Raw genomic sequence first — 26256 nt, forward strand, 5'->3', positions numbered from 1 at the left:
GTGTGTGTGTGTGTGTGTGTGTGTGTGTGTGTGTGTGTGTAGCAAGTCTATTCTCTCCTTCTACTGTGTGGATCGTGGGGATTGAACTCAGGTTGTCAGGCTTAGTGGCAAGCTCCTTTATTTGCAGAGTCAGCTTGCCAACCCAATGATACTAGTTTATTTTGTTTGTAGAAAAGAAAATATTTGTTTCCCTACTTTTGTTTCTCAAGACAAAGGAATTATTTCTTCCTCATACAAGAATCCAGAAATAGGTTAAACTTTAATGAAAAGCCTCATGGCTCAATAGTTGGAATAAGGATCTCATCTGGTATTGAGGAGCCAACTGCATGAACACCCTGAGGGAAACCCCACCCTCTATTGCTTGACCCCAAAAATAACCTCCCCTGTCCAAGAAACTTCTTTTTACCCATGTTAATGACACCTTTGAATCTATAGTTTGTTGACCTTTAAAAAAATGATTTGTTTATTTTTTTAATTGTGTGTATGATGCTGGAGTTACAGGTGGTTGTGAGCCTGTGGTGCTGGGAACCAAACTCAGATCCTCTGTAAGAGCAGTATGTACTCTTTCTAAAAAAAATTATTAATTTATGTGTATGAGTGTATTGCTTGCATGTGTGTAAGTCATCCATATCGTGCAGTGCCTACTGAAGACAGAAGAGGACATTGGATCCCCTGGAACTGAAGTTATGGATGGTTGTTAGCTGCCATGTAGGTGATGGGATTTGAACCTGGGTCCTCTGCAAGAGCAGCCAGTGCACTTAACCACTGGGCCATCTCTTCAGCCCCCCAGTGGTATGTACTCTTAACAGCCAAGCTATCTTTCCAGTCCCAGTTTGCTGACATTCTAAGAGCCTTATGCTCTCCTAGGTATTTATACCTGTTGCTTTCTCAGCCAGGCACAGGGACTCCTTCTTTAACTGCAGAACCTCCTACCCTTAATGACTCAGGTCAGATGTCACTACCTCTTGATACCACATAAGTGGGTAAGCATGCTCAGAAGCTCATTCACGTCTCCACTTAAATGTGAAATCTTTGGAGCAGAAGCCTGATCTCAACACTTTTGAAACAGCTCCATTCCAAGCCCACATGTTGTACAGAATATGTGCTCAATAAAAGGCCTGTAACCGACTATCATCATCATCAAATGAAGTTCATATACATGCACAAAGAGATAAAATGTTCCTATGCTCTTTGACCCAGTTGCTCCCCCTGCAAGGAGCTTATATGGAAATAATTGAACAGGGAAAAGAAAATTCCACCAGTGAAAGTGCTGTAAGGTGTGTTTGCTGAATATAGAAAGTTCTATGTTTATTAACAGAATAGCAGTGAACTGCACAGGATGCAAACTTATCCAACCACATGACCCAGGATTGCTATGAATGTGGACCAACACAAAGTCATAAATTTACTTAAAACCTGAGATATTTTTGCAATTATTTTTGTAACTCTAATGCACAAGGTTCCTGAGAGTGACCTTTGTCAGAGACATCATGGTGTAGCAGTGCCAAAAGGTTGGACACTCCTGTCAGGAAAAATGACTCAGTCATTCTTGAAACAACATACAGACCACCAAGGAGCTATCAGAAACTTGGTGATGAGCCACACTCTACATCTGCCTCAATGAGGGCACCATCTGGGAGTGTCTTCTAAAATGGTAATTACAAAGCTACACAGAAATAGAGAGCTATTTGGAATCTAATATTACACAACTACGCTATGACTGGAATTCTAAACATTAAGAGCTTGAACAAAGCTGGATGGGTGAATGCAGGCATGAAAACGTTCCCATGGTTAGCTCGTAAATGATGCTCCTTTTAACATCATTATAGTTATTCCTCAAGCTTTAAAGTCTTGGTGCATTCTGAATGTTTTCTGAAAAAAAGAAAGCTGCTCCTATAGCCTGGCAGGGGGCGAGAGTGAGGAGGACATTTTTCAAGGTGGGCCAGGTTTGCCTTGATGTGCTCATGAGGGATTTCCAAGGCAGCTTGAGAGTACTGGGTCAGGGAAGGTTACGGGCTTGTAGGTCTAAGTGTTTGTTGATTGTAGCTGTGGGAACCAGCCTCCTTTAGTTGAGCTACTCCTGCAGCAGAGCCTGCTGGCCCCTGCCAACCCCATTTGCAACATCGCTCCAAGCCTGGGCAATGGTGCCAGGTACAGAGAGAAACCTGAATTCTGGAACCCAGACAAGAGGACAAGAGTCGGTAGCTGATTTGTCTTGCTAGAAAAGATGAGGGTACCTTATCTCCTTTCTATCCGTTGAAGGAACTGAAACTTACTCATTTGGTTCCAGTGTACCCACTGGGGGCAAGTGACAGAGCTGGGATATGAATCTATCTTTTCACTTTGGGGCAGGGATCTTTCTATTTTCCTCCCTGGGCTGAGAGAAGTGGAGGGAGATATGTGAGGTGAAATGGAAGGAACAGGGCTGAGAGGGTGGGTGGATTCCTTTGGGATGGAGGAGAGAATGGGAGTCTGTTGATAGGACCGCGTCGTCTACCTGGTCTCAGAGGCCAAGCCCTTGAGTTTTCACTTGCTGCAGTGGGGGCCTTTGTAGGTCCGGGGACATGCCAGAGAAGAGGTTGGCAGTGGGTGTTGGATGGTTGATAAGGGGCTAGGCTGAGTCAGCCCCATGATAAGACCGGTGAGCAAGTCTTGTTCTGTCTGATCAGAATAGCTCCTATCCCTCCAACTTCTTAGAAAAATGTCTCCCTCAACCTCCAACTTTGAGGTTGGAACAGAAACATCCATCTTTGCTATCCCTTCCCCTTCACTACTAACCACTTGATCCAGGAATGGCTCCTGATACAAACTTGGCCAGTCAGAACCCTTCCCAGGGAATGTTGACCTTGAGATCAGAAAGCAGTGAGGTTCAGTCTGTCTTGGCCACTAAAGCTGTAGAATGTAAGCCTGAGGGATCTATCATCACTCAAAGATGGGAGGGTTGTAGAAGGTACATTGTAGCTAGATTCAAGCCCTGGTTTCCTCTCAATCTGAGGGTTCAGTCACTCCCTTACCCACACCACCATGTGAACAGTCCCCCTTCTAATTACACTAACCTGGTTTGAATCTTTGTTATTTGTAAGCCCCCAGAGTCTTGACATTTAAAGTAAGAGATGCATGTATCTTTTATGAGTCAAATATTGAGCATAACTCTCTCAAAAACATTGTAGGGATGTCTTGTGGGCATTGGATCCAGACTTCTTGCATGTAAGAAACAAAGCAAAAATAATCCTGTCCTCATTACATGGTGTCAGACTCAGGAACTCTGGGTTCTTAGTAGATACAAGGCTGTGGGGACCCCTTCAGAGTAGGAGGGACCCCTCTCCCTCACTTGTGTAGTGAGTAAAGCTGCTCAGAATGCTTCCCTGTCTGCTTCTCTGTGATTCCGATGGGGAAAAAGTGACGTGGACGGGACGACCGCATAGGACAGACAGGCATTTCCTGTACAGGTAGCTGAGGTACCTTCTGAACTTCTGCCCAGCAAAGGCATAGATAAGGGGGTTGAGGCAACAGTGGCTGAACGCCACTGTCTCGGTCACACTGAGGGCCAACCTCAGGTCCCTCTTCGTGTCGCAGCTGGGAAAGAAGTTGTAGAATTTGAGAGTCTCCAGGAAAATCATGACGTTGTAGGGTGTCCAGAAGAGGAAGAACATGATGACCACCAGGAGGATGAGTCTGATGGCTTTGGCCTTCTTTTGATTCTTACAGGAAAACAGAGTCTGGATGATTCTGAAGTAACAGAAGCTCATGATAAGCAGGGGTAGCACGAAGCCAAGGACATTTGCTTCTGTGTTGCGAAGCACAGGCCAGATTTCCTGGAGGACCTCAGGGTAGTCACCCAGACATTCGTTCTCCTTTCGCTTTGTGAACATGAACTGGGGTGCTGCCACCAAGATGGCTGCTGCCCAGACACCCAGGCTGATGGTGACGCCATGCTGCACGGTTCGGTTGTTCATGGAGTTGGCGGCCAGGACGATGGCCAGGTATCTATCAATGCTGATGACGGTGATGAAGAATATACCACCAAAGAAGCCGATGAAGAAGAAGGCGGTGGTGAGCTTGCACACAGCATGGTGGAGGCCTTCCTCGCTGATCACATAGTGAGTCCAGAAGGGTAAGGTGGCTACAAACAGCAGATCACTCAAGGCCAGATTCAGGAGGTAGATGTCAGTGATGCTCTTGGGCTTCCGGCTGTTGGTGAGGGCAAGCACCACCAGCAGATTTCCCACCAGGCCAAAGGCAAAGACCAGGGAGTAGAAGATGGACAGGAAGATGGTCCCAAAGGCCACGATATCTCCCACGTAACAGGCTTCAGCAGAGTTATCATATTCAAAGTTTTCTAAATCCAATTCAGGAAAGAAGGTGGGCATGGTGAGAGCCTGGATCAGAAGGGAAACATGTGGCAGTATTAGTTCTCAGAGAAACAAGCATGCCATTCTCTCTGGTCCCACATGGAGATAGGCAAGAGGAAGCTGCTTGGAGCCCTACTAGATTTCCACCTTCATACACAGAAGAGGACTTCAGATGTCCTGAAGCTGGAGTTATGGCCAGTTGTGAGCTGCCTGACATGGGTACTGGAAACCAAACCTAGGTCCACTGCAAGAGCCATACTCATTCTTAACCATCAAGCTCTCTCAAACCCCTATTTGTTTTTTGAGACAGGGTCTCATATAGCTCAGGCTGGCCTCATACAATGTAACTGAGGATAACTTTGAACTCCTGATCCTCCTGCCATCCCCCAAGTTCTAGGATTACATGTGTGTACCTCCATACCTGATTTTTCATATTTGTTATCTTATTCATACCCACAGCAGTCATATGATGGTGGCTATGACAGACACCTTTGGTGAGGCAGTTATGTCCCTGAGAGGTTCAAAGAGTAATGATCTCTGGGCATGTGCCCAAAGCTGTTGCATAGTGATGTGGTGAACATGTGGCTCTAGACCTTCTGGAATGCTGGACGGACCTCTTTTTCTTTCAATAGCCTCTCAAGGGTCTCTCCACTAGGCATCTACTTTGGCCAGTGTGTGGAAGAATGGAGAACATGGACAGACAGTGATGGTGGGTTTGAGTGGGATGATAAGGGACTGGGGTCTTTCTTTTTATTTTAGTTTGCTTTAGTTAGCTAGCCTGGAACTCATTATGCAGACCAGGCTGCCCTTGATCTCACAGAGATCCACTTGCTTCTGTCTCTCAAGTGCTGGGTTTAAAGGTGTGTGCCACCACGTCTGGCTCAGGGTTTTTCCATGTTTGATCCTCTTTCTTCGTTTCTACTTTCTCTACTCTCCAACCATCATTTCTCCTGCATGAAGCTAGGACTGGAGAGAGGCTCTTTCCAAAGCCCATCAGCCAATCAACACCCAGAAACCCTCGTCCAAGAGCTTCCTCCTTCTCTTCCAACTCACAAGACCTACTCTTTCTCATCAGGGATTGGGCAGAGTCCCTGTTGATGGCTAACCTTGACTGTCAACTTAATGGAATTTCAAGATTTTTTTTAGTTAAGTGTGTTTGTGTAGTTATGTATATGTGTGGGTGCCCACAGAGGCCATCCAGATTCCCTGGAACTGGAGTACAGGCAGTTTGGGGCCACCCTGATATGGGTGCTGGGAATGGAATTTGGGTCTTCTGGAAGAGCAGTACATATTCTTGTACGCAGAGCCATCTCTTTAGCCCCTTGATAGGATTTAGAATCACCATGGGAACAAATCTGTGTGCACCTGTGAGAGATTTTATAGATTAAATTAATGAGGTGGAGAGACTCACTTAAATGTGGGTCTATGGGCCAGGGTCCAAAAATGAATAAAAAGAGAGAAAGAAAGCTGGGCGTGGTGGCACATGTCTTTAATCCCAGCATTGGGGAAGGAGAGGCAGATGGAGGTCTGTGAATTCAAGGCCAGTGTGGTCTACAAGGCAAGCTCCAGGCTAGCCAGGGCTACACAGTAAAACCCTGTCTAAAGAAGAAGAGAAGGGGAGGAGGAGGAAGAGGAGGGGGAAGAGGAGGAGGAGGACAAGGAGGAGGAGCTGAGCACCAGCATTCATCTTGCTCTGCTTCCTGGTTGCAGATGCGATGTGATCAGCCATGTCACACTCCTGTAGATGCGATGTGATCAGCCACATCACACTCCTGCCTACTGCCAGGTGTTCCCTGCCATGCTGAAATGATCCCTCAAACTATGAACCAGAACAAACCTTTCCTCCCTTAAATTACTTCTTGAGTATTTGATCACAGCAATGAAAAGAGTGACCAACATAGCCCCACACTCTGGGACGACACACTTGTTTCGTGGTGCTCCAGACCTTCTTGGGTTTAGCACCAAGGATCTCACTTATAGGAAACTCCTCAATCTACACACTGGGCTGTTCACCCAACATCCATAGGTGAAGAGGAGGCATTGTTGTGACCAAGGGCTCTGTGGTCACAGAAACACCAACTGACCCAAGATGGAGGATGGGCTCTGCCAGCCTGTGTGCTAGGCTCCAGTGGCTAGTCTATTGGGACATTATCAGTCTTGGCCCAACCATTATTCCTTCTCCTATTTCAAGAAAGGAAAAAGAGAGAGGCTGGATTGATGCCTGCTCTTACAGAGGACCTGGGTTCAATTCCCAGCACCAACATAACGGTTCACAAGAGCCTGTAACTCCAGTTCCAGGGGGTACGACACCCTCTTCTGGCCTCTGCAGGCATTCCAGGCATGGGCACACTTACATACATGCAGGCAAAAACACTCATACACATAAAATAAAAATAAATAAAAAGAATGGAAACGAGAACATTTCTGCACAGGTAGGGCGATAAAAATTGTCCTCTTCCCACGCTCTCCTGAGCCTGGATGCAGTGGTTACTGACCTCATTCTCCTCCTCTGCCTTGTGACACAACAGATAGAACCCTCAGGAGTCTGAGGGTATCTCAGAGCACCCTGCACCCCGGCTGCTATTGCCCTTTATCAAAAGGGAAAGCAAAACTTAAGGTTCTTTAACCAAGGGAGTTTCCACACCCTCCTGCACCTTGTTTGTGATAGTTTCACCCAGGCAGTGTCTGTCAAGGTGACGGCCCGCCCAGTCAGCCATTGCCTCTTCTTACCCTGCCTGCCTGTGTGTTCTGCATCCTACCCAGCCTCTTCTATGATGGAAAGAGCAAAGACTGTCTGCTCTGGGCCGCCTCAGGATGTTGGTGGAGTTCTCAACCCCAGGAAAAGTGTAGGTCTTCTTTGCTTCAGGCAGCAGGACATTTTCCACTGAAGAGAACCTCTGCTGTGACTTTATTCAGTAACACTCACACTTACCAGTGTGAAATTGCTGACACATGGCTCTTTCTGAAGTGGGCAAGAGTTAGTTTTAGGGGTGAGGATGCAGCTCTGGTAGAGTGCTTGCTAGCATGCATGAAGCCCTGTGTTCAATCCCCAGCACCACATAAACTGGGCAAGGTGGTGTATGCCTGTGATCTCATCACTTGGGAGGTAGAGGCAGAAGGATCAGAAGTTCAGGGTCATCTCATCCTGGGCTACTTAGCGAGTCTGGGTCTAACGTGGGAAACTTGAGACTCTCAAAACAAAACAAAACAAAACACCCCAAACAGCATCAGTCCCATGTTTTAAGCTGACAGACGGATAACTGGGAACTGCTACTTAGTAGCAAGTGGCTTGTTGTGTTCCCAGACATAGGAAAACATGCTGCTGTGTGAGAGTAGGCCTGATCAAGTCCTTGGAGGTCATAAATGAAGGACCCCAGGCCAGTCACACCCCTCTCCTTCTCCCAGGGCAAAAAAGTTAGCAATGCTGGTCTCAAGAGGAGGTCAAAGCCAGGAAACACTGTTCTGCCTCCCTCTGTGCCTAGGACCTGTCTTCCAGCCCTACAGCTTGTGTGGGTTCATGGCAGATTGGACCCCTGTTGCTGAATGTTGGATGAGGATGAGCTTGGAGCCTATGGGCCTGATCGTTTGTGAGATTGAGATTCAGTCTCCATCCTCACCACAGAGCTGTTCTAGGGATGAGCTGGCCTGTGTTACACACAGCAGACACTTGCAGAATCCTCTGGATCTTCTGACTTGTCCAAGCTGCCTGTGGACTCTCATGTTTTACTCCTGCCCTGGGCATTGTGGAAATTTGGTATCTAAAGATGATTCAATTTTTTCCCATTGACATAAAAATACAATATTTTCTGGTTATTTTGGAACCAGGGAGAATAAGGCATCCTCTGTTAAGCTCTTACCAGACTGGGACGGAACAAATGGAACTACAGTGAATTTGAATGCTGGAACACCGAATACTCACTTCGAGACTAAACCACTAGATCCAAATGAGGTTCCATGGACATAGAATGCTGCCATTTGTGAAAAGTGTGTGCTGGTGTGGGGTCTCTCCCTTTTCTCATGGCTCATTGGCCACCGGTCCACGAGGACAAAGGGAGCAGAAGCGATGAGTGGGGTCAGGATGGCCAGTGAGCACTGACGGAAGAAAGCCCTTCCGGGGAGGCAGGTTCAGTGATACAGCTCCAGACTCAGTGACACAGCTCCAGACTCAGTGATACAGCTCTGATTATTCAGTGGGGGTCAGAGAAAATATAGTGTGGAGTCAGTAGCCAATGCTTCAGCTGACAGGTGCTCATAGTATGCTTTATTTACACGCGGCAGTAGGCTCCTATCATCCGACTATCAGGCAATGCCTAATTATCATATAGAAAAAACCTGGGGGTAGTTTTTACTCCAGGTAACTATGCCAAAGGTCATGTTTTAAATGAGGCCAAGCATCCATGCTTGGCGGCACTTTCCAGATAAGTCAGGCAGGAAGCCCCTGCTGAGAAAGGAGCCAACCTTAACAGCAGGGTTCCCCAACATGCGGGTATGTGTGTGTGTGTTGTGTAGTGTGTATTTTGTGTGTGTTATGTGTGTGTCTTGTGTACTGTGTGTTCTGTGTATATGTATGGTATGTATTGTGTATTATGCGTGTTATGTGAATTGTGTGCTGTGTTGTATGTTGTATATGATGCATGTGTTGTATGTGTTGCATGTGTACTGTGTGTGGTGTTGTGTTGTATGTCTTGTGTGATGTGTGTGCATGTGTCATATGTCATATGTGTATTTTGTGTTGTATTGTATGCTGTGTGTGTTGTGTATAACTCGTGTGTTTTGTGTACACTGTGTTTTGTGTGTTGTGTGCTTTGTGTGTCATATAGTATAAGTGGTATGTGGTTTGTGTGTGCTATGTGTATTATGTATGTGGTATGTGTGGTGTGTGATATGTGCGTATCATGTGGGGTGTATGTTTATGTGTGTCTGTGTGTGTGTGTGTGTGTGTGTGTGTGTGTGTAGGTAAGTAGGTCTGAACACTTCTGGGGGGACAGGCTTGTGGTGGGAACAGCAGTTAGTGCTGGGGGCCAATTCTGGAGACTAAACTTTGAGGAAAGGAGATTTAATTCTTACTGTAAATTTTAAAGTCATGTACATATTCTGTATTTTGGTAAATATTTTAATTTATTGATTTGGAATTTTAAAAATCAACAAAAATATGAATTGTATGAAAAACTAAAATAAGTAATAGTACAACAGGTATATTACATATGCTGAGTTAGTGACGAACGGGTTATGTGTGTTTTATGTATCAGTAGATGCCGTCAGACAGTGAGTCACATTAGTGCTCAAGGCTTCATAGTTCACTCCTGGGAGGGTAACAGTTGGTGCCCAATCATGTCCAGTATCAGCACTTTTTAAAACTTTGCATTACAACCCTGACCCCTTTTCCCCAAACTAGGAGATCCTAAGAAAATAGCTACATTCTCCTCAGCTCTGTAGGCCAGAGGTCAACAGAGGAACTGGCCTGGCACAGAACAAGGGTAACTACTATATATGACCTAGACTTTCATTCCAGAAGGTTCCATGGGCAGTGATCATGACAGCTAACTATCTTCTTTCTAGGGAGCTGTGGGCACAGGAGTATCCTTTATGTTTTGAGTCCTGGACCCTTGAGCAGCTCTGTGGGTACCTGATGTGTTGAATGAGTGAATGAATTAATGATTGAATGAAAGATCTCAAGAAGAGAAAGCTCACCATGTCCATTCCAACAGGGACCCACTAGGGGCTCCTTGGTCACCAAACAGCATGGGAAACACCCTTTCTCAGCTTAGCACTCTCTCCTCATATGTGCCATTGGCTGTATCTGTTCATAGAACAGATACCTGTGCTGGCAGTTTCAGCTCTGCCTTTTAGGCAAGCATTGAGAAGCAGTGTGGCCTCAGCTGCATGAGGGTTCTATATCTGTGCTATCTACCTGGAAGGGGCCTGTAGGCTGTGTCAGTTCAGATCAGCCTCAGTAGATGAGCCCCAGAGTATGAGCGCTCAGTTCACCTCAGAAACCTGACATCAACAAAGGATACCCCTCCCCAGAGTCATTTTACTGAACTTGAGCCATGGATCTTTCTAGGAAGGGGGTCTGAGCTGAGTGGACTTATGATTTCTGGGTCCTTTGAGATGTTCAAAGGATTGGGCTATAAACATAAAGACAGAGCATCCTGGCAGCTGATGGAGTGTGGCCAGGAGATCTAGGAGGATCTTGAGTTTGAAACCAGCCTGTGCTACATAGTGAGGTCAAGACCAGCCTCACATCAGAGGTCTGCCCAGATGGTGGCTTTTCTTTGAAGTAGAGGACACCAGAAAGCCAGGGTGAGAATCCAACAAGATACTTCTTTACAGGGTTTTTTTTTTTTCTTTTTTTTGAGCTAGCTTTCACCCTGGAAGGGTTATAAGAAGTGTAAACCTGGAGGCTGGTATTGGGATAGCATCAATAACTGTCCTGTCAGGCTGCATGTTATAACTCAGGGCTGTAGTCAGCAAAGACACAAATCCCATGGAGGCTAGGGAGTAGTTCAGTCAGTAAAGTATTTACTGCACAAACAGGAGGACCCGAGGTTGATCCCCAGAATTCACATTTAAAAAGCCAGGCATAGTGGTTCATGCTTGAAATCCTAGCACTGGGAGGCAGAGACAGGTGGATCCTTGGGCTCTCTGGTCAGTCAGCCTAGTCTAATCAGTGAGTCCCAGATCCCAGTGAGAGACCCTGTCTTATAAGGTGACTGGTGCCTGAGAAATGACACTTGACATTGACCTCTAGTCTCCACATGCATACACACATATACACACACATCTTTACTCCCAACAAACCACACTCACACACAAAAAAATGTCCCCATAAGTCCCTGTAGGCTGTTTTCAGGTCTCTATACTCTCTGGTTAGTTAAGCCAAGGTTCCTAACAGATGTTGAGCTGGAGAGTCTGAGCTGAGCCCAGAAACAGAGCTTGATATGCTGTCTATCCAAGTAGAAATGACTTCAGCATGACCTGATTTATCAAACTCCCTGCTCTCTCTCTGCCCAGCCTGGTCTACTTCCTCGGGCCACTTCCTTTTCTCATGCCCACTCTTTATTTTTGAGCTTTCCCTGTGGGTGGGGTGAGGGCACCCTTACCCTTTGCTTCTAATCAGCTTCCCGTTTCTTCACTTCCCCCTCCTTAAGTGGTCAAGTTCATTTTCCTCTCTCCAACATCCTTTTTACAATGCTCCCCCTTCTCTTATGGCTCCACATCCTGCTTAGTGGTTCCTAAATCCAGTGTCTCCTTTTAAAGTCTCACCCGCTTAGAGTCCTATAATAGGCTTTTTATGAAATCTTTGAGAGAAGTCTGGGTCGAGGTCCAATCTAGTGCCAAGAGGACTGTGAAACTTCATTTGCTTTCTTTGAATTAAATTAGAGAGTTGTTTAAGCAATTAAGATTTCTAAAACAATTTTTTTTTTGAGAAGATAGGATCTCACTATATAGCCGTGGTTGGCCTGGAACTTCTATGTAGACCAGGCTGGCCTCAAACTCAAGGAGATCAGCCTGCCTCCGTCTCTCAAATGCTGGGATTAAAGGTGTGCACCAACATACTAGGCTAAATTTGTTTTTAAATGACATTTATTCATTTATTTACTTTGTGTACTGGGGGGTGGGTGCATGGTACACATGGTGCCAGAGGACAGCTTGCTGAAGTCAACTCTCTGTTTCTACCATGTGGGTTCTGAGGATTGAAACTCATGTTGGTAGGATTGGTGGTAAGTGCCTTTACCTGCTGAGCCACCTCACCAGCCTGAGTAATTAAACTTTCTATCTGGGGATACCTGGTTCTGCGAGTGGTCAAGAATCAGAAATTACCTAACAGGGTCTTTCCTCCTACTCTCCACAGTGCTCAGGACCAAACCCAGGCCATCACACATTCTAGACAAGAACTCTACCACTGAGCCATACTCCCAGCCCAGAAAGCTCAGAATCAAGAGTGGAGGCTGCCAGGGTGGTGAACCTGCTAAAGTCATGCTCTGTACACAGATCCCACTGAACTCTTAATCTCACACCAGAAATTCTCATCCCTACTGTACAAGGCGAGCCAGAGGCTCCTGTGGAGCTTTGGTTGGCATGTCTAAGGATGTGGTACAGACAGCTTTCCCCTTCACGTGCGTCTCTCCACCATGCCCAGCTCCTTGCACCACAGGACGCTTTTCTGTTTGTGGTCTGTAGACTACCTCAGCCCACTTCTGAAGAATCAAGACTGAAAAATGGTCCACAGGTCACTGAAAAGAAGCTGGCCCATGACATAACCCTGAAGGGACTGCGTGTCTCTCCTTTGGGAGTCAAACACCCGGCCAGAAATGCAAATGAAAAAATGGGAGGGGTTGGATATTCTTTGCCCCTCTAGTCCCCAGTAGGTGGTCCTCACTGCCAGACATGTGGAATCTCTCTTATTCATTAACTGGTGAATTAGCCAGGTGTGGTGGTACACATCTGTCATCCTAGCTCTCTGAAAGCAGATTCTAGCCTGAGCTATATCAAGCAAGCAGACAACAACAGCAGGAACAATGACTACAAAAATGAAGGGCTGGAGAGATGGCTCAGTGATTAAGAGCACATGCTGCTCTTCCAGAGGACACGAGTTCCGTTCCCAGCACCCATATCAGACAGCTCTCAACCACCTGCCTCCAGCTCCTGGGGGTAGAAGCCTCTGGCTTCTGTGGGTACCTGCTCTCACGTGCTCATCACACACACACACACACACACACACACACACACACACACACACACACGCTCATAATTGAAAGATAAGAAAATTTTAAACAATTGGAATGATTTTCTCTGGAAAATTTAAAAAGGTCATAGTAGAAGGGTCAGCCTGCTTAGTGCCTTCAAATACATGATAATGTCTTTAAAATCCATGAGCTTCCTCTGGGTCCACATGCAGCAATGGCTGGGAGACCCTAGGCAGGTAGCTCCAGCTCTGCCTCAGCTTCCCCGTGTGTGAAATGAAAGCATGGGCCAGAGGCCTTGACATCTTTAATATGCTTAATTTTCAACAAGAACCAAACACAATGAAGCATTTGTGTGTGTGTGTGTGTGTGTGTGTGTGTGTGTTCACAGGTGCACTTTGGCATGTGCACGTATGAGTGTTCATATGTGCAGTGATACATATGCACATGTGTTTATGTGTGTTTATGTGCACACTAGTGCGTATGTGTGTGTGTATGTGCTTGTGCAAGCCAGAGGTTAATCTCATGTGCTGTTCCTCAGATGCCGTTCACCTTGTGTTTTGAAGATAGGATCTCTCACTAGCCTAGACACCAGGCTTGCCGGTCAGAGAGCCCCAAGGATCTGACTGTCCCTGTCTTTGCAGTGCTGGGATTACAAGAGTGTACTAGCACCCCTGGCTGGCTTGCTTGCTTTATTTATTTATTTATTTATTTATTTATTTATTTATTTATTTATACAGGGTCTCTTTATGTAGCCCTGGCTTACTTGGAGCTTAAAAAAAATTTTTTTCTTTATTTTTATTTTATGTGTATTGCCTGCATGTAGGTAAGTGCACCCATGTCGTGCAATGCCTGCACTGGTCAGAAGAGGCTGTCGGATCCTCTGGGACTGGAGTTATGGACAGTTGTTAGCTGCCATGTGGGTGCTGGGATTCGAACCTGGGTTTTCTGCAAGAACAACCAGTGTTCTTAACCACTGAGCCATCCCTCCAGCCCCTTATTTGGAGCTTTCTATGTAGACCAGGCTGGCCCCACACTCCCAGAGATCTGCCTACCTCTGCCTCCTGAGTGCTGAGATCAAAGGTGTGCACCACCATGCCTGGCTACTCCTGGCTTTTTAAAGTGGGGCTCAAACTCAAGTCCTCATGCTTGCACAGCAAGTATTTACCAATTGAGCCATCTCTCCAGCCCTCTTTTCCTGTTTTGTCTGTTTTGATATAAGGGCTCACTAGGTAGCTCTGACTGGTCTGGTACTAGCTATATTGTCCAGGGTAGCCTTGAATTTACAATCCACCCTCCTGTTTCAGCCTCCAGAGTATTGAGATTACAGGTATGCACCACCACACCCAGTTTAAGGAAACAGTCTTAAAGGCAAACCTGAGTCCTAGGAAGTGTGGACTCCTGTCCAGCTGCTAGGCGTGGGAGCATGACATCCCCAGGCCAGAACCTATGTGCTCAGATGAAGTTGGTCAGAAACAGAGCTGGCTTGTTGATTTTTGCCTTTGAAGTATTGAGCTTTACCTCAGAGAGGGTGCTCTGAGCCTGCCACCATGCCCCTATTAGCTCAGTCTGCCTGGGAAGCTGAATTTTTACTACATTCTGATGGCTTTCCCATTTTCGATGATAGCTATTTGTGTGTGTGTGTGTGTGTGTGTGTGTGTGTGTGTGTGTTTGTACATGAAGGTGTGTGAGAATTTATTACTTTTATTTTATGTGTATGTGTATATTACCTGCATGTAAGTAAGTGCAACCATGTCGTACAAAGCCCAAGGAGGACAGAAGAGGCTGTTGAATCCCCTGGAACTGGAGTTATGGACAGTTGTTAGTTGCCATGTGGGTGCTGGGATTTGAACCTGGGTCTTCTGCAAGAACAGCCAGTATTCTTAACCACTGAGCCATCTCTCTAGCACCCCCCCCACCCTGTTTTTTTGAGGCAGGATCTCTCACTGGCCTGGAGCTTCCAAAGTAGGCTAGACTGACTGGCCCGCAAGCTTCAAGGAACTGATTGTCTCTACCTTCCCAGTGCTGGGATTACAACCATGCACCATCATACCTGCTTTTACATGGGTCCTAAGGACTGAACTCAGATCCTCAGCAAATTTTATAACACACAGGCCAGAACGCAGAGAAGGCTGAGGCTGCGGCAGAAGGGGCCTTGAATCCCATACCAAGGGACTGGAAGGAAGAGTTTTACAACTTGCACCCCATCCCTTGTGCAAAGAAGATGACTGGGGGACGGTCTGTTCCTCTAGCTATGAACCCACCAGAAACAGCATGATGCTGGCCACTTGGGGCTTTATCTGTGACAAACGGGCACAGCCGAGCCAAAAAACAGTCAATAAATCCAGATCGAAGCCACAGGCCCCTCTGGGTGAAGGAGTTACCTCCTTTCTAAAACATGTCATTATTTGGGGTTTGACACCATCTCCTCCCTTTTCCTCTTCAAAATATTTTGTGGTATATATTTATTTCCATCAAAATTAACTGTAAATTTTGAAAGCAAATGTTCCATGACATTTTTTTTTTTTTTGTCTTTTTGAGACAGGGTCTCCTGTAGCCCCAGCTGTCCTGGAACTCACTATGTAGACCAGGCTGGCCTTGAACTCAGATCCGCCTGCCTCTGCCTCCTGAGTGCTGGGATTAAAGGCATGCGCTACCACTCCTGGCTGCTCTATGACTTTTTAAAGTAATAAACAGGTAGACTTTTTATTAATTAATAAAAGTATTATTATTACTGTTGTTTTTGAGACAGGGTCTCATACTGTAGCTCAGACTGACCTGGAGCTCTGTTGCCAGGCTGGCCTCAAACTCATTGCAATCTTCCTGTCTCAGTCTCCTGAGTGCTGGAATTATAGGTGTGAACCACCAAATCTACTTACTTATCAAGTAGTATCTATTGAACATGTTTTCCATATGCTTAAGAGCAAATAAAAATTCAAGCTAAGAGGCTGGAGAGATGGCTCAGTGGTTAAGAGCACTGACTGCTCTTACTGAGGCCCCAGGTTTGATTCCCAGCGCCCACATGGGAGCTAACAACCGCGTGTAATTCCAGTTCCAGGGGAATCCTATGCCTTCTTCTGATCTCCGCAGGCATTGCACGACACTGGTGTACTTACACACATGCAGGTATAACACTTGTACATACAAAATAAAAATAAAAAAAATATTTAAGAAAATAAAAAAGAGGCTTAATTCTCCTTGTTGAAAACAAGAGGTTCTTTCTCTTCATCTCCTTCCTTCCTTCCTTCCTCTTCTCTCTCTCTCTCTCTCTCTCTCTCTCTCTCTCTCTCTCTCTCTCCTCTCCCTCTGTTCACTGGCTACTCTGAGCTTCCTCTATTGTTGATATCAAGAGTGTCTTTCTTTCCTTCTCCCTCCCTCCTTCCCTCCTCTCCTCTCTCTCTCTCTCTCTCTCTCTCTCTCTCTCTCTCTCTGGTCTTTTTGAAGCAGGGTCTCCCTGTAGCCCCAGCTGGCCTGGAACTCACTATGTAGACCAGGCTGGCCTCAAACTCACAGAGATCTTTCTGCCTCTGCCCCCCACCCCTTTTTTTTCTTAAAGCCACTACTTTAGAAATTTTATAAGTAATTTCTCCTGAGTATGTGTAAGTTCTTTGAAAGTTGCTGGGTCTTTGGTCCCCAGTGTCTCCTAGGGAAGCCTTTCTTTGGACCTGGGCATTGTCTTTTGGAAATGTGAGCAGCAAAGGATGCAGCACCACCTCCCAGTTTCTATGGGGCTGGAGGAGCCTCATTCAGAGCCTGGTTCCAAGCTTCAGTTGTTTTTCCTCTGAACTGAGCTAATTTGCTAACACATGTGCCCCCCTAATTCCACAGGCAAAGTTGGGATGGAGTACATGTCACAGAGGGTACTGTCAAGGGCTGGAGAGGTGGCTCAGTCAGTAAAGTGCTTGCTTTACAAGCACAAAGACCTGAGTTCCACCCCCAGAACCCACTGAGAAATGGAGCATTGTGGTGAGCATTTGTAATCTCAGCACCAGGGAGGCAGAGACAGGAGGATCCCTGTGTTTGTTGGCCAGGCAGCCTAGCCGAATTGGTGAGTTATAAGTAAAAGTAACAGATCTTGTCTCAAAAAAACAGTATAGAAAGTGACTTAGGATGACACCCAAGGTTGACCCCAGACCTCCATGTGCACACACATGTACACACACACACACCACACACACATGCATGCACACACGCACACACATGCTGTCAGGTCATTGTCTTGTTGGCCATTTGTCATTCACCTTAAGGACAAGGATGTATTAGTGCGTGTCTGCTGGCCCATAGGGAAGGGTAAGATTCCTGCCAGTCTTGCAGTCTCTCAGGGGACTGCCTGCCATGCGTTTATAGAATCAGTAAAAGAAGCGTTTTCCTTCTCTTTCACCTCTGTGGGAAGGATTCTGTGTTGGCAGAAAATTTGTTTTCTATTCTACTTCCTCTACATTGAGCTTGTGCTAAAATCTGAAGTAGACACTCACAGGTACAGCACCTGTAACTGTTATTATTCAGTAACAGAATATAAGGAAGGTTAAGGGGAGTCCAAGAGCTGGGCCTCCAGATCTGCCCTCTTTAGGACCGAAGGACAGTTACAAGATTGTCAAAGGGTTTCACGAAACAGTCACCATTAGAGGTGGGAGAAAAGTAGACAGAGGGAGTTGGCAGTGAGTAGGGGTGGGCTTTGAACCAAAGGCCCAAAGGGTTTGGGCCTAGGGTTTCAGGGTGCCAAGGCCAAGTAGAGAGAATGTAAAGGGATATATACTAGAAACAGAAGGTACGTGAAGGTGGTGAGTGGGGTTAGGAGGGGCCCCTAAGCACAGGGGCATTTGGGAGAACCTCCTTTGCAGAGAACCGTGCTGGCTGAGAACAGGACAGGGCCGACAGAGGCACTGCAAACCCCACCCCGGCAAGCTATAAGGAAAATGACTGTGGACTTTGAAACAGGCACAAGCAGAGACAGCTGGGGACCTCTAGCACAAGCTTTGGGCCAAGCTGGCTTTCCTCGTGTGAGCTGTTTTACAACGCTCGGTTGTAGAAAATCAGAAGCAGCGTAGGTCTTGTTTACAGAATGTGAACTGTGTCCGAGGGCGACACACTGGGTAAGAACCCCATGGAGAAAGCACAACTTGGCATTAGTCTGTAAATTCATCTCAGTATTTCCGGAAGCTTCCCACTATGCGGCTTCTGGGGCTCCGGTCTGTCATTCTTCACTGTAAAGGACTGCATTGTGGGAAAACCCACAGTCTGCTATCATTTCTGCCACTGAGGCACGTGGGGGCAACTTTCAGTAACCTTTGAGCAGTGTTACTATATATATCGCCTACAGCATTTGAACATGCTTACATGCGAACATGCTTTGGATTTTCTTTTGAGATAGGGTCCCGGCCTGTGTGAGCTGGTCTGGCCTTAAAACACTTGATTCTCCTGCTTCAGGCTCCCGGGTGTGCTGGGATTATAGGTGTGCAGCACCATGCCTGGCTTGCAACGTTCATTTGTGAAGCTCAATGTTAAACCAAAGACGGCACACTGAAAAGTGACCTGCAGAGGAACCTACACGTGGGAAGGTCAAAATGGGTGAGCCTGAGGGAGGGAGTCGGCTTCCTCAGTGACCTAGTACTTGCTCCAGCTGATAACCCCCCAACCCATGCTTGTGAAGGCAACCCTAATTAGATGCAGTGCCCCCCAAAGATATGAAAGCGGGAAAGGGACTTGTTGGGAATTAAAGAGTTTAGTAAGTGACAGAGGAAGATGATGAGGGATATGATCAAAATATATTATACATTGAAGTTGTAAAATAAAAAAAAATTTTTTTGAGATGGGTTCTCACTATGTAGCTCGCTATGTAGACCAGACTGGCTTGGAGCTCACAGAGATCCACCTGCCTCTGCCTCCCAAATGCTGGGATTAGAGGTGTGCAACCATAAATTTAAAAAAGAAAAAGAATACACAGAGAGTGGCTGGGACTGTGGCTCAGTTTAGAGCACCTGCCTAGTCTGCCGAAAATTACAGCTGAACCATGACTGTGACAGTGACTAAGGAGCTATAGGAAACTGTCAGAAGTATCTGTTAAAACTGAAAAAGGCCAGTGGGTAAAGCACCTTATGCTAAGCCTGATGACCTGAGTTCAATCTCTGGATCCACATGGTGGAAGAAGAAAACTGACTGCTTCAAGTTGTTCTCTGACCTCCACACATACCACCATGCCACCACCCCCCCCCCCCCAAGGTGGAGGGAGAAAACGGACCCCCACAGGTTATCCTGGAGATCTCCATGTGCTGTAGCACACACACGTCCACTCTAAACACACACACAAACAAATGTAAATAAACGAAGGCCTTAATATAATAAAAAAGGAATGGTTCTGTTTTTCTGGGGAAGCTAGTCTATTTTTTAAAAAATATTTTATTTATTTTTATTTTATGTATATGAGTGTTTTTTTTTTTCTTCTGCATGTATGTAAGTGTAGCACATGTATGCCTTGTGCCCTAAGAGGCCAGAAGAGGGTGTTGGATCTTCTGGAATTGGAGTTAAAAACTAGTGCTAGCTGCCATATGGGTGGTGAGAACAAAACCTAGGCCTTCTGCAAGATCAGCCAGTGCTCTTAATCCCTGAGCCATCTCTCTAGCCCCTAAACTATCCTATTTTAATTAATTTATTTTTATTTGTATGAGTGTTATGCCTGTATGTATGTAAGTGCACCCATGTCGTACAATGCCAGCAGAGGTCAAAAGGAGGCATTGGATCCCCTGGAACTGGAGATACGATGGTTGTTAACCACCATGTGGGTGCTGATATTTGAACCTGGGTCCTCTGCTCTTAACTGCTGAGCCATCTCTCCAGCCCCCAACTATTCTATTTTGAAAAACAATGAGAAGACTTAAACCATATTGTTTAGGGATATATATTTTGATTGGGTCAAACTATGAGGAAAAGCAAGGAAGTAAGTAATCACCTAAAAGTCAGGACTGTAGTAACTGGCGTAAAGAGGAGATTGTGGGCAAGGCTCCGAGGGAGGCTCTGGAGTCATGGGGAGGTTTTTTCCGTTGGCCTAGGTAGAGGTTACACAAGAGATTAATTTTAATGCATTGGTGTATGTGTGTGTATGTGTGTGTATGTGTGTGTGTGTGTGATGTATATATGCATATGGCGTGAATGTCTGGGTGTAGGTGCATGTGTGTGCAGTTTGTGCGTGGTGTGTATGTGTGGGTGTGGGTGCATATTTATGTGCTATGCATATATGTGTGATGTGTGTATATATGCATATGGCGTGAATGAGTATGGGTATATGTGTGTAGTGTGCGTGGTGTGGGGGTGTGGGGGTACATGTATGTGTAGTATGTGTGGATGTGGGTACATGTGTATGTAGAATGCATGTATGTGTGGTGTGTGTTGTATGTTTGTGTATAGTGTGTATGTATGTGTGTGGTGTGTGTGGGTATAAGTATATGTAGTGTGCATAGAGGTGTGTGAGGTATGTGTGTGGTGTATATGTGTGAGTGTGGGTATGTGTGTGGTGTGTATGGTGTGTGTGGGGGTGTAGGGACATGTGTATCGTGTATACACGTATATGTGTGTGTGTGGTGAATGGGTGTGGGTTTGTGTACATGTGTGTTCTACCTTGTCTTTGAGACAGGGTCTCTTTTGGCCTTGACCTCACCAGGTAGACTAGACTGACTGGCCAGTGAGTCCCGGGATCTGCCTGTCTCCACCTCCCAGGGCTGAGATGATAAACTTGCAGCAGCATACCTGGCTTTTTTCATGGGTTCTGGGGTTGAATTTAGGTCCTCGTGCCTGAGGCAAGCACTTTGCTGACTGAGTCATCTCTCTATCCCTCAGTTTTGACATAGTTAACCTGGATATTGTTCTCTCCATGTGTTATATTCTATTGTAAACAGATTTAAGAAAACAAAGATGGTTTGGAAAGATATTTAAGAAGATGTGGTTTATCAAAACTCATAGTTGGGGTTGGTAACATGGCTCAAAGGTTAAGAATGCTTGTTGCCAGGCATCGTGGCATATGCTTTTAATCCCAGCACTTAGGAGGCAGAGGCCAGCCTGGTCTACATAGTGAGTTCCAGGCCAGCTGGGGCTACAGGGAGACCCTATCTCAAAAAGACTGCTTACTGCTCTTGCAGAGGACCTGGGTTTGGTTCCCAGTACCCACATGGTGGTTCATAAGTCCAGTTCTTCTGACCTCTATGGGCTCCTGTACACATATAGTATATACATGTATATGCTTAGGTTGGGCATAAAATAAATCAATAAATACAACAACAACCACAAAAACTAATAGTTGTACTTTGGTCAAATGAGCTGGTTGAAGTACCCACTGTGTTCAGAGGCTAGGAAAATCGACCTCATAGCATCTCTCTCTCTCTCTCTCTTTTTTTTTTTTTTTTTTTTTTTTTTTTTTTTTTTAAAGGGGTTTTTTTTGTCCTCCTTCTCACTATGTAGACCAGGCTGTCCTTGAACTCACAGAGATCCACCTGCCTCTGCCTCCCGAGTGCTGGGGTAAAGGCGTGCACCACCACACCTGGCCTCATAGTGTCTCTTATATTCTGAACCCCCGAAGAGGATAGGGAGATCACAGAATCCATTGGAAGCCTCAGCCTTCCTTTAGTTTTCCTAGGAAGAGTGAATGATGCAAGAAAGCCCAGCTTCTGAGAACCCCAGGCCATGAGCTGGGAATCACAGCAAGTCCTCAGTGAAGTCAGCTAAGGCCTGGGTTCCATCATCGTAGCTCCACTGCCCCATACAGTCTGCTTTGGAGAAGCGTGAGCTCTCTGCAGCCATGCATCATCCCCTGCAGGTGCTGGTTTAGAACTTCAGGCTTAGGACTCTGGGTCAGAGGTTGGGTTGGAGAAGAATAGGTAGATGCCCTGGACCCCAAAGGAGGTTCTCTGAGACCACAGTCTCTGGTTTGGGAGGATCAAACCTGATGTGGCCACACTTGCATGGCGAACTGGAGTGGGGAATGAACTAGAAGTTGGTTTTGAACTGGTCAGCTCCAGCGCCTCGCCTCTTGTCCTGATGCAACTACTCTGGATCCCTAAGAACCACCTTTGAAAGTAGTCAATGTTCTTAAAAATCCCCCCCCCCCGCCACACACAATTTTAGCACAAAATCAGTGTTTGGGACTTTATATACAATACCCTTACCCTTCACAGAAAATGAACATGTATTTCATTCCCTGGTTCCAAAGACTCACGGCCAACGTCCTTTGTAGAAGCAGGAAGCTGACTCAGCAACAAGTGATGAGCAGGGTTGTTGAGGACAGAGCCAGGGCTTTGTTCTGAAGCCAAGTAGCGCCCTATCTGCCCCCTCCAGCTTTCTGTGTGCAGTGGGGACAGTCAAGGCACAGGGTTGAGGGTAGGTTTTTTTTTTCTTTTTTTTTGAGACAGGGTCTCTCTGTAGCCCCAGTTGGCCTGGAGCTTGCTATGTAGACCAGGCTAGCCTTGAACTCATAGACATTCCTCTGCCTGCCTCTGCCTCCCGGGTGCTGGGATTAAAGGAATGTGCCACCATGCCTGGCTTGAGGGTAGATTTTAAGGAGACTGTCGTGTGGCTGGCACTAAGGAGATACTTTGTCCCAGGGAACAGGGGTATGTGAAGGGCCAGGTCAGTCTGACTGAATTTGGGTTGAGACTACATTCTGCTCTTCATCCCTCTGTAGACATGAAACCCAGCAAAGAAGAAAGGGAGAGATGAGCATCCACCCTGGCCTTCTGTTGTATAGTTGATTCCTCCAACTGAAGCTGTCCCTTCTGGAGAGAGTGGGGAGGCTTGTAGCACCCAGGAAGCCAAAGGAATTCAGGAGGCTGAGACTGCAAGATCCGCCAGGCTTCTCAGCAAGGCTAACAAAGCAGTAAGCAATCTCTACAGGAGTCTGTGTAGCTAGCTGACTGCGAGTTGTACAGGAAACTCCAAGGCCGTCCTTTCCTGAGTTGTCATGGGTGCTGGGTGGGCTTTCTGGTGATTCAACTAACTCAAAGGCATGCTGTTGTAAGTAACCCCAATAAACTTATTAGTTCACCAAACTAGACTTAGGTGGAATCATTTCTTTGGTCTGCCCTAGGTCCTCTATCTGGTGTGAATAAGAAAATTATATAACCCCTTCCTGGGAATAATTTCTGTTTTCCAAGAGTCCCCAGGTCCAGACATTGTCCCTGGCTCCCTAACTCATGTGCATCTCCAAGACTCAGTGGCTCAGGCAGCCTCCCATCTTGTCTCCCTTCTTATAAGCAGGCTCCTCTGGTGACCTGGGCCTGAGCAGGGAAATGTTCTTACTCAGTTTTGCAGTTTGATCTTCCTTACTTTGACTTAATTTCTTCCTATGTCAAGTCAAGTATCATATCTTAAGTGGTGAGGGAAAACAAAAACATTTTTGGGGTAGGGAGGAAGAATCCTAAAATTCCCGGTCTTTCTCTGGATTCAGCTGTAAACTCACAAAGCAAGGTTGCAGGCAGCTGTGAGTCTGTGGTTGTCAAGTATTGAGGGAAAGCAGGATGTAACCAGTCCTCAGCTAGGCCTACACACAAGGGCTGTGGTCAGACAGGGGCGTGCCTTCTCCTGGCTTGCTCATAACTTCCTTCCAAAGTCCAGTGGCTCAAATGTCTGAGTTCAGGTGTCCCTCACATTAGTTAGAAGAGTAAATATCAAAACGGAACAAAGAATTTGTGCCAGTGGTTTTTACTAAGTGCAATATATGTTCATTATAACAATTAAAGATAGTACAAAAAGGGCATTGAAAAGGGGGAAAATCCTTAAAACTATCTTTAATCCAACTTCACAGAATCAGAGATATTTATAACCAAAATTCAGATGTCAGTTTAAACATTTATTCTTTTTTTATATTTTACTTATTATTTCTATTTTATGTGTATGTGTATATTGCCTGCATGTAGGTAAGTGCACCCATGTTGTGCAATGCCTGCAGAGGACAGAAGAGGCTGTCAGATCCCCTGGAACTGGAGTTGGCAGTTGTTAGCTGCCATGTGTGTTCTGGGATTCAAACTCAGTCTTCTGCAAGAACAGTCAGTGTTCTTAACAGCTGAGCCATCTCTCCAGCCCTAAACATTTATTCTTATCCTTCTTATTATATGAAACAGGGTCTCACGTAGCCCAGATTGACCTCAAAATCACTATATAAGGTGGATGACCTTGAACTTCTCATCCTCCTGCCTTCACCTTCTGAGTGCTGGGATTACAGGCACGCACCACTGTATACTGCTTTATGTGGTGCTGGGGATGGACCCTAGGGCTTTGTGCATGCCAGGCAAGTACTCTACCCACTGAGCTATCCTCCCAACATTATTATGAAAGCTTACATAAAAGCAGAGAAAACACCTGGCATCCACCACTCAGCTCCAGGAATTAGTAATGAGGGTTAATATTTCATCCATTTCTCACTCCATGGCTGCATGGACTATTTCATTTCAACCATAAACACTTAATTGTGGGCCTCTGAAAGCTAAGAGCTCTTTTTTTTTTTTTGAAACAGGGTGTCCCTGTAGCCCCAGCTGGTCTGGAACTCTGGAACTCACTATGTAGACCAGGCTGGTTTTGAACTCACAGAGATCCGCCTACCTCTGCCTCCCGTTGCCCCCCGCTGGGTCGGAACCTGGGAACCCAATATGTAAGTCAGGGTTGTTTTTAACCCCCAGAGGACCCCCCTGCCTCTGCCTCCTGAGTGCTGGGATTAAAGGCATGTGCCACCACTTCCTGCCTTAGCGGCTCTTTTTTTAAAAGAAATAAAAGCTATCAACGTTAGTTTTTGTGCTTGTTTTGTTTGCTTGTTTAAGACAGGGTCTCATACTGTAGCCCAGGCTGGCCTAGAACTTACTGTGCAGCCCAGATTGGTCTCAAACTTGTGGTAATCCTCCTGCCTCAGCTTCCCAAATACTGGGATTACAGGCATGTGTGGCCATGTCCAACTATCAGGACTAGTCTTCATCTTTAAGTATAGCAATATTTCCTCAGTATCATCAAAATGCAATTTTACATCAAGTTCTTTTTGGGTAACATCAAACATGAGATTGCGTTCATGGCTCTAAGTTGTAACTACTAAGGCTTCTAACCATATTTCCTCATGTTGGGTGTGTGTAAAACGTCTAATCACCCGACTTCCCAGTCCTCCATATCCTTGGACATATTTTTGCTGCAACACCCACAGGAAAATGATCTGCTGTATGAACACACAATGAAAACAACCTCACTAACCTACAGTGTCCTGTGTGGCTGGGTCTCACCCTACCCCACCCCCAAGTGTGGGAGGAGGCCTGTGCACTTACCTGGGCAGATGCAAAGGGAACGTCTTCAGGAAGTATCAATCAGCCACCCTGTCCCTCAGAGATGACTCCACCAGAGGCAAGTGTTTCCCTTTCCCTCTCTCTGAGGGCATCTTTATATGCAAAGTTAGCCAATAGTATTTGGTTTCCTGTGAGGTAGCCTATCTTTAGATGCCACAGCAAGCTCCAAGCTGGAAACCAGCTGACCTCAAGAAGGGGCTGAATTTCAAGCCTAGGCCACTGGAGCTTGGGTTAGAGGGAGAGGGGTGAGTGGATGGGAGGGAGATAAATGGGGACTGTGCTATTCATTCCCCATGGGTAAGCAACAGTCAGCAGCCTCTGTGGCCAGCACCACAGTTCAGGTCATTGATGTGGGTCTCAGGCACACTGTAGGAGCCCTGGTACCCACTGGTCAGCATTGGGACACAGGCTAACTCACCTTGCAACCTTTTTCCTCAGCATGGTCCCAGTGCCTGCTGCCTGCCCTTGCCTACTGAGCTGACACACTCCTTGGTGAGGTTCTTAGGAGACGGCTTGGACCACTGAAGTAGGAACACCACATCTGAAGTGTCTAGTACCTCTCCACCTTTGAGGAAGTCTGCTGTTGGTTTCCTTTGTGTTTCCTTCTGGTCTCTTTGTTTGGTCACCTTCCCAAGCGGAAGCCACAAGATGGATGCAGAGTCAACGGCTCCTCACGGGCTCTCAGACATTGGCCTTTCCCCAGGCTCAGTATCTCTCAGGGGCCACTCAGCATCCCCCAGCCTCAGCAACTTGTTCTCTCTCTCTGTCCTACTTCTGCTCTTGTTTGTTTTGAAACAGTTCTCATGTATCCTATGCTGGCCTTGAAATGACCAAGTGGTTAAGGATGATCTTGAACTTCTCTGATCCTCCTGTCTCCATCTCTTGAGTACTGGGATGATGTACCACCAGACCTGG

At 46.2% G+C, this 26256-nt stretch overlaps 1 protein-coding gene across 1 annotated transcript; it reads right to left on the reverse strand.

Annotated features, from left to right (window-relative positions):
- Positions 1 to 1280: 1280 nt before the first annotated feature.
- Cx3cr1 (C-X3-C motif chemokine receptor 1) lies at positions 1281 to 25397 on the reverse strand. The gene is made up of 2 exons (XM_008836289.2): positions 25324 to 25397; positions 1281 to 4379 (listed from the first exon to the last, which is right to left on the reverse strand). The coding sequence occupies exon 2, from the start codon at positions 4368 to 4370 to the stop codon at positions 3303 to 3305; it is 1068 nt and encodes a 355-aa protein (XP_008834511.1). The 5' UTR covers positions 4371 to 4379; positions 25324 to 25397; the 3' UTR covers positions 1281 to 3302.
- Positions 25398 to 26256: the final 859 nt, after the last annotated feature.

This window comes from Nannospalax galili, unplaced genomic scaffold, assembly GCF_000622305.1.
Source record: "Nannospalax galili isolate Female #2095 unplaced genomic scaffold, S.galili_v1.0 scaffold951, whole genome shotgun sequence".
Classification (NCBI taxonomy): Eukaryota; Metazoa; Chordata; class Mammalia; order Rodentia; family Spalacidae; genus Nannospalax; species Nannospalax galili.

Coding starts and splice junctions, on each gene's coding strand:
- Cx3cr1 (XM_008836289.2), bottom strand. CDS start 4,370: ATGCCCACCTTCTTTCCTGAATTGGATTTAGAAAACTTTGAATATGAT.